Below are 8,659 nucleotides of genomic sequence, written 5' to 3'. Positions count from 1 at the left end.
CTCAGGCTGAGCCTGCTTAGGTTTCAGTTTAAGCTGACACCCGGCACTGGCAGGGACGGGCCCCAAAGCAAACAGCAGCAAGCACAGCCCTGTGTCACCAGCAGCGGGGACAGCAGGACAGCCACCTGTGGGGACAGCACGGCAGAGCACACCCCCCCCAGCACCACTGTGCCAGCCACGGCCCCGCTGCAGGGAAGGGTTAGGCTTGAGAACGAAGGAAAAAAATACATCTTGATTTGAAAATAGGGAGGAGGGGAGATCTAGGACAATTCTGCACTAATAACTAAAAAACACATTCAAAAAGACACTCCAGGAGGGGTGAAGGGGGCACCTGGGCAAGGAAACAACAGAGATCCTACACAGAGGAAGGCACTCATGACGAAATGTCACCAGGAAACACCCCGAACAGACAGGTCGTGTTCTCCAGCAGGCGTATCGCAAGCTATAATAGCCTGAAACCGGGAGCTGCGGGTGCCAGGAAGGTACAGTCATCACCAGAGTCACCGGGAGCGTGGGTTAGACAGAGTACCAGGGAACAGGAAAGCAAAGTCCCCCCAAACACCGCCCACACCACGCACTGCCCCTCGTCTCCCTGCCTTCTCCTTCTACACCCACAGATCACGTCAGCCTCCAGAAACGCTGCCCAGTGCCTTTCCCAATCCCAACCCTATCTTGTTTTCACACAGCTTAGTAAATATTTAAAAGGGTGACGGAGCCCCAGGCCATGCCCAGGTGCTGCCCCTGCCCAGTCTGTCTCCCAGCCACGGGCAATCACCAGATTTTCAGCAAGAAATGCAACTTTACATGCTCATTTCCAGCCTCTCCCCTCCCACGCAGGCAGCCTTCACGGCAGAGCCGGTGATGGCACCTGAACCCAGCAGTTACACCAGCAACAAGCAGGAGCTGCCTCAGCCCAAGCTGCGCCTACACCCACTTTGCCCATCCACCTCTTCTGGGGCCAGCTCTGCAACCCAGAGCAACCGCCAGGTGGGTTAGAGACAGCTACAAAACAAACACGGGCTCTGAGGCAGCCTCCTGGCAAGGCACTCCTGCTGCAACGACTGCGAGAGGCAGCGAGGGCTGCTCCTGCTCCCGCAGATCCTCAGGGAATAAGGCTCTAGGAAAAGCTGGCATTGTGATGTGGCACCACAGCCCAGAACAAAAATGTAGCTGCAATTCCCCACACAAAGCCTCACACTCAGCCCAAAAACCTTCACATGCTCACACTCAGCCCCACATCCTCAGAGCTCAGCACACAATGACAGAATCGTGGAATGGTTCAGGTTGGAAAAGACCTTAAAGACTGTCTAGTTCCACCCCCCCTGCCACGGGCAGGGACACCAGCCCGACACCACATCGCCTCCCAGCAGCAGTGGTCCAGCCCCAGCATCCCTCCTCGCCACAGCCCCTGCTGCTGCCAACCAGGACTTACAGATATGGAGCCCCTGGGGAAAAAAAATATGAGCGGAAATGTGCTATTTAGGGTTAGGGTGAATAAGGGAGTGATGCAATCAGGCTGGTGTGGCGGGGGCAGGATGCGCAGGGCAGCTCCGGACAGAGCTGCCCTTGGGGCCAGGCAGAGGGCAGATCTCCCAGATGACCACAACAAGACCTGGTAGCTGGGCAACTTCATCCCACCAGCCCCATGCTACAGCTCTGCATCGCTCGCAAAAGTGAACACATGAAGGGTTGATGCTCCGGTCACACAGATCCTAAGGACTTGTTCATAACATCTCACTCCAACAACAGCATCCACCCCCCGCTGCAGCCAGAAGCACCGCAGGGATCTATCTACCAGGAGGCAGCGTGAGGGAGCAGCATCCTCCAGAGCCCAGCAAGCAGAGCAGAGCACAGCTCCGAAGGGGGAGCAGCACCGCACAGCCTCGGCCATCAGCACACAGCAACAACTGGAGATGGCCCATCTCCTTTCCAAAAACCCAACAGGCTAACCAAGAGCCAGGCACAGCTCCTCACCCCTCTGCACAGAGCAAAGGGAAGCCGAAGCCACTCCAGTTAGGATGTCGATAAGGGGAGGGGGGACCGCCAGCTTGCACTTTCCAGCTTGCCCAGAATTTGAGTCCGTGGCAAGGCTCAGCTCGCTGATGCTGAACAAGGAATTTCATTTTCTACTTCATTATGCCTTCTGCTGGCTGGGTAAAGCAGAACCAGGTCTGGTGAAGCATGAAAGAACAGGAGAGACACAAATCAGCATCCAATCCCCAGCTAATTTCAGGCTGGGGCGGTGATCCCGGCGCAGTGAAAGGGGCGTTTGTTCAGAGCAGGGCCTGGCCCCAGCCCCGTGATGGGTGCAGGGCTGGGCTGGGGGGTCCTGGGCAGGCTGTCACAGCAGCCACCACCCCAGGGGAGCCCAGCACCAACAACACCAGCTTTGTTAAAGGCAGCAGTTGCCTTTTCACATATTAACCCCTTTACTCAGATGATTAAGGAGATACCTGGCCACAGAGGAGTTGTGCCATCAACACACCACACACCCACCCCCACGGCCCCACCTCAACCATACTGACCCCATCCCAGGGATGAGAGCCCCTTCTCCTGCCCCGAAAACAACCTGATATCATGAGATAAGCTTCCAAACCCCAGGCTTATCCATAGCACACAACTCAGAAAGTCAGAAAATCAGATTTAAAATACATTACTGAAAACATTTCACTCCCCATGCCCACATGGTACTTAAACTAGCTCTGTGGGGATGGTGGGGTCCACACCAACATTTGGGAATCACTGTCCCAAACTCAAACCTTGCTCCTCGGTTTCCTTGGCTTCTAATGAGCGAACTGGCCACACTTTACATTGATGAAGCCTGACCTGGCTGACCAGACAGAGCCCAGGGCCCCTGCACCCGAGGCAGCATTTCCCAGAGCCACCGGCAGCAGAGGAAGATGCTGAGCATCCCTGTCACTGCCCTCTGCCAGGGGAGGAACACACACACACTCGTGATGTGTTGGCCTGGACCAGGGTTCAGACAGAAAGCAATTCTCTGCCTTGTGAGATATTGCTAATCTAATCACATCGGATGATCTTGAAAATTACATTGGCCTTCTGCCTTTATTCCATTTGAGCATGCAGCACTTCAGACCACATACACACAGTGATAACAGCCTAGCTACGGCCGCTGAGCTGCAGGACAAGGTCAGGAGGGATTTTAGCTGCTGTCAGTGGCAGGGGGGATGCCCCTTTTCCTACAGATTTCCAGCAGACCCTCACTACCCACACAGAAAACAAGCAAAATTTAAGAATCCATTTGCCCAAATGACTGACTTAAGATTATTCTTGTTAATTCATTAAAGGATAAGTCAACTCCACTGGGATTTAAACTTGTGGAAACCATGATATCAGCCCTACTGCTTGCCACCAGCTGGAACAGAGGCATGTGGCTGCACCCCAGAACCAGCACACCCTGGGGGGATGCTGCACCCCAAGGCCAGTGCAGCCCTGGGGATGCTGCACCCCAGCCTCCCGCCCCACGAGCAACAGGGAGGGCAAGGGCTCGTCCAAGCCTTGGGTGGATGCAACAACTTCAGCCAGGGAGGTAAAGTCCAATTATATAAATGAGCGCTGAAGGCTTCCTGTAATCATCTCTGTCGGTATTTTCAGAGCACTTCTAATCAAAGAACCAGCTGACTCTCTCATGGAAAATTAATTTCACCATGAAGATATGTACTAGAAGAGGTAGCAGGGTGATCTGCAGCTCAGGAGCTGATTCAGAAAAGGTCTGAGCATGATCTACACCAGCTCCTGCCACAGGAAGGGGACAGACCTGATGTGTCTCGCCCCTGACCCCACCACGCTTCCACTGTCTGTGCAAAGGACCTTCCTCCAGCATCCCCCGGCACAGGGGACGGCGCGGCATCCCAAGCCCCGTGCCAGGAAAGACAGCTGCCGGGGCCGGGGTCAGGAAGAGGGGCCAGGCGGTTCGCAGCAGCCCTGCACGCCCACAGCAGTATCAGCACCCAGCACAGCAGCCAGGCTTTCCTGAGGAAGGAGCAGGTCTTCCTCTGCTTTGAGATTTAGGATTTTCTGTCATATTCAGCATTTTTCCCGGTTCATTAATCCATCAGCACTGCAGAAGCACAGAGGGGTTGTTTGTGAATTTATCGGGGTCTCACTGCAACGTGCTGCTTTGTCTTGCGGGTACTCAGGAGCAGCTGGAACCCATCCCAGCAAGGACAGCCCCTGCCAGCCCCTGCCCTGCCCTGCCCCGGGAGCACACATCCCAACCAGCACCGTCATAAATCACTGTACAACCAGGGAAACTGCCTCTGAACAAACCGCTTTGCCAGATGTTGGGAGAAGGTAGGAAGCGCCCGGCAGAGCTTGCAGGATGCCTGCATGTGGGAGATGCAACGAAGACTCCAAAGGGTGAGGGTCCCACAGGGAGCAGGGATGGGTGCTCCAGTCACCCCCAGCACCCTGCCAGGGCTGGGAGATCCTGCCCGCTGCAAACACCTCCCGTGGGGCCCCGAGACAGCAAAATCAGCAGTCACGTCTATGTTAAGCCTTTTGTTAAACTCTCCCAGCAGATCCCCAGCATCAATTCAGCTCCATTAGCATTAGCAATACAAAGGGGTTTAATCAAACCAAGCCTCCAAGGAACAAATAGTTATGACAGTCTTAACTTGTAAACAAGCTAACTAGGAAATTTAGCAGCATCCCACAGCTAATACACCATGAGACCTCCATCTCTATTAGCCTTCCAGTGGCACTGTATTCCCCAGATGTAGAGTGCCAGAACAATTAAATAAGAGGTTCCTGTTAGTTTTAGAGAATTTAATATTAATGCCGTCACTGGTACTTAGCCCTTTGCCTATAAATAGCACTGGAAGGAATAATTTGATACATTAAGCGGTCTAAGAATTAACAGTGCAGCAGCAGCACTGAGCTGGTAATTACAAACCACCCGTCCTCCCAACTGGCAAGTTTGCAGCCTGCACGTGCACAAAGTAAGTGGAGAAGATGGGAGACTGCAGCGATGCTCAACCAAAACCTGAACATGGGGAATTTGCACCTGAACTGTCTTGGAGAAAAATGACCCTGGGGAGGCTTCAACAAGTGGGAAGAAAAATCAGATTAACTGAATAGTCCCTGAATTTTTAATGTCCATGTTTAAGATGGGAACTTTCAGTTGCAACCCCACAGCTGGCTGAGCTCAGGTGTTTGTACAACCTGCTTTGAAGAACAGTGCACCGATTTTAGGATACCCAGCAAGAAGAGCACAACATGCTGTGAACACATGGGAAAACTCCAAAGGCCAGGGGAACTCACGGAGCACTTGCAGCACCAAAGCATCCATGGAAGGAGCCCAGCACCCCAGCAGCAGACAGGGCTTGTGGTGGGATCGAGCCCCAGGTCACCCGGGCACGGTCATACCCATGGGGGCAGCGAGCAGCCCAGTGCTGACACCCACGGTCCCCAGCTTCACGCAGGCAATGCTGCGGGTGGGGAAACCAGGAGGATGCAATTTACCCGTGCACCAGGGCAGTAACGCCAAGGATGGCTGTAAATCACACAGGGCTTTGCAAATCCCAAGAGCAGCTCAACTCCCGGGCTCCAGTGCAATTCCTCTTTGCAAGGAAGGGCGTAGCGACGTGTGCAGGCTGGAGCACAGAGCATAACAAGCATTTTCCCAAGTTAAACATTAGCCTTCAGAGATTGGGACTCTCCTATTTTAATTGCAGTTCAGGAGATGCAATTGCACATGACTGCATCTCCTGTTTATTTTCCATCCCTCCTCCTTTGCGGCGATGGGCAGCTCTCCACATCCACAGCCAGCCTGCCCTCCCCATCTCGCCTCCCTCGCCAGGGTCAGCGCAGCCGCTTCCAAGGAGAGAAACAGCATCAGCTGCCAGCAGATTTCTCCACAGAGAGAGCACAAAAGCACAGCCCTGGCTGGGCACTTGTGGGCACAGCACAGTTAAATGCACAATAAAAGGCTCTTCAGCAGGCAGAGTGAAATGGTCGCTAACCTCTGGGGCTGGCAGGGCTTGCAGGCTGCTGCTGGCTAGGGACAGCAAACATTTACAGTTCAGTGTTTGTTCATCAGGTTCATTAGGAGACAAAGCAGTGGAAATTCCTGTGTCCTGGGTGCCATCTGGAAGCAACAGGAATCCTGACGCCTGAACCCGATGCTTAAGTAGGATCAGGATGAGGGAACAGAGGGAGAGATTTGATTAAAAAAAAATAAATAAGAATTAAGTGAACACTTGGGCAAGCAAGGGAGAGGAAGAGCAGGCAGATTCCCCAGTACTGCCCCTGACGCAGGAGGGCAGGGAAAGACACAGATAGACTGCTCCGGATGACTCCTGGTCTCTGGGGTCTTGGGAATCCGCATGGCTGTGGGAGAGAAAGGAAATCCTGTACTGCAGGCAACCCCCACCACCACAGGCATCCTAGTCATCAAACAAGCAGCCTTAGGACGTGCAGGAAAAAAGGGACAAGTGGGGGGTGCTGCCCAGGAAACACATTCAACAGAGTTTTCATCCGGGCTGTCCTTCACCAGTCAAAGCAATCTAGAATACAGCCAGACTACAGAAAACAGGCTGGATTTGGATTTCTATATACATCACACACCATTCCAATAGGTTTTGAAACCACTGATTTGTTAGTCTTCCAAATTAGGAGATTAGCTATATCCATCAGAGAGTATAAAGTTGTCAAGACAAAAACAACTGAACAGGTCATGGATTTACTGACCCAGTTCACACAGTACAAACTGCACTGTCTGAAGCTTTAACACCCTGACTTTGACAAAGGAAAAGAGAATGGGACAGGTGTTTAGGATATTCCCAAAGAAAAAAGACAAAGACCTGATTTTTCAAGCATGTTTTACAAGTTCAGTGTGGCTGAACAAAAAGGGTTATCACATGTACAGCCTCATGTCTGCTGCAACTGAGCCGCTCCAAAGCAGGGTCCAAGATGTTGTTCTGGTCAGTGGTTTGGCTCTTACACCAGGCTGGACCATCCCAGCTAACACGTATGAAACAATCCATCCTCCCAGTTGTCATGCCTAAATGCAGGGCCAGGATCTGTGGTTACAGCATTCAGGATGGCCTTCGTTCTTTGCTCCATTCAGTCCACGGCGTGTCTCCCACTGCCATTTATAGCTAAAGCATGGTCCAGATCTTATTTTGTCTCTGAAAAAATTTACCACGGGAAAGTCCTGCTCCCTGCCTAGTCTGCCGATGATGCACGCATCCCAGGGGACCTGCTTCCCGCCATCAGAATGGCAAAACCCAAGGCAGAGATGTTTGAGATGTTCACCCCCAGGGGCATCTTGCCCACACCAAGCTGGTGGCTGCTCTGTGTCTGTGAGCTCGGCAGGGCGCAGGGTGGAGATACTGGCCACCAACCATCCCACAGGGAGCACAAAGCAGGTTTCAACCCTCAGCCTGTATTAAGGCGTTTACCCCAGTAGCCCCCACGCACCACGATGACTACTCCCATCAGCAGGGTGACATCCAGCACCCAAAGCCACAGGCTCTCGTCTGACCTGATGCTGGGCATTCCGACCCCTTGCTGGGGTTAAAAAGCCCCGAGCCAGCAGCACACACTGCAATCCTGCCGTCAGGACCTGCTAGGGAAAATAAAGCCTCCTGCAACTCTTTCAGCCATGAAAGCCTACAGGCTGCTTTGCAGAAAGCACGATTTGCACTGCAGAGACTGCACCTAAGGAGAGATCCCTCTGCAGCAACACCCCAAGACTGTCTCTGTTGGGGTTTCTTTTCTGTACATTGCCAGGTCCTGGGGAACCAGCCATTCCGGCAGCCAGGGACGGAGCCCTGCCACAGCCCCACCTCCGTGCTACACATCAGCCTGGCTGGTCTGCTGCGGGGCCCGTCAGCCCTTTCAACTCCGAAAAAATCCTCCAAGCTGAAATTCTTCAATCACGTGGGATTATTGTTGTCCGAGATTTTAAAAGGCAACAGCTCGGAGCTCCCTGCCAAGGGTACTTTCACCATCCAGTGTCATTAAGACCCACTGCAGCTTGGCCTCCGCAGCAAGATTACAGAGTTGTTCTTGTCTGCAATAATTAAAGACTGCGCTGCAGTCGGTACAGCTGCTGGGTTTTTATGGGACAGAAACAGCCATCAGAGAGAAGATGCAGCTTTGAAGTTCCAGCACACAGACCATTATCTATGGGATTTTGTAAGAACTCTGATGTCCTAAGACATTTATTAGCTTTTTGTAAGCTATGTAGCCTTGGAATACCTAACATTTTTGGTATCGTTTTCTTCCGCCTGACAAGCAAACTGGTAGTACAGCTTCTGTAAATAAATTAACCAATTCCATTATCAGAGTAGGGAATGACTTCACTGGAAGTAATTCACCCCTCTACCTATGAACTTATTTAGCACTTAACTAGAGACTACACAGCCCATCACAGCCTGCATGACACCCTCCGGGCTGTCAGCAGAAAAGTAAAGGCACGAGAGGCGGTTTAAGATGTCTTGGATAAGGGAAAATGGAAAAACCCCTCTTCATCATGCCATGACACAGACCTCTGCCATGTCCCGTGTCTTCCCCCAGGATCACCCCCCTCTCCCTCCCTCTGCCGACTCATCCCTCCTGCCCAGCCACTGCAAACATTTACTAACACCGATGCCGCGCCGGCGCCAGGCACACATGCAAACCCTAATCCTTA

At 52.7% G+C, this 8,659-nt stretch overlaps 1 protein-coding gene across 1 annotated transcript in view; it reads right to left on the bottom strand.

Annotated features, from left to right (window-relative positions):
• B4GALT5 (UDP-Gal:betaGlcNAc beta 1,4- galactosyltransferase, polypeptide 5) overlaps positions 1-7,521 on the bottom strand; it is an 18,167-nt gene extending 10,646 nt beyond the window's left edge. Inside the window, exon 1 of the mRNA XM_010085538.1 lies at positions 7,425-7,521. Coding sequence (XP_010083840.1) covers positions 7,425-7,521 — 97 coding nt within the window. The remainder of the gene's footprint in view (positions 1-7,424) is intronic.
• Between the last annotated feature and the right edge of the window lie 1,138 nt (positions 7,522-8,659).

Source organism: Pterocles gutturalis, unplaced genomic scaffold, assembly GCF_000699245.1.
Source record: "Pterocles gutturalis isolate BGI_N339 unplaced genomic scaffold, ASM69924v1 scaffold10805, whole genome shotgun sequence".
Lineage (NCBI taxonomy): Eukaryota > Metazoa > Chordata > Aves > Pterocliformes > Pteroclidae > Pterocles > Pterocles gutturalis.
This window is presented reverse-complemented; position numbering and strand designations above follow the sequence as displayed.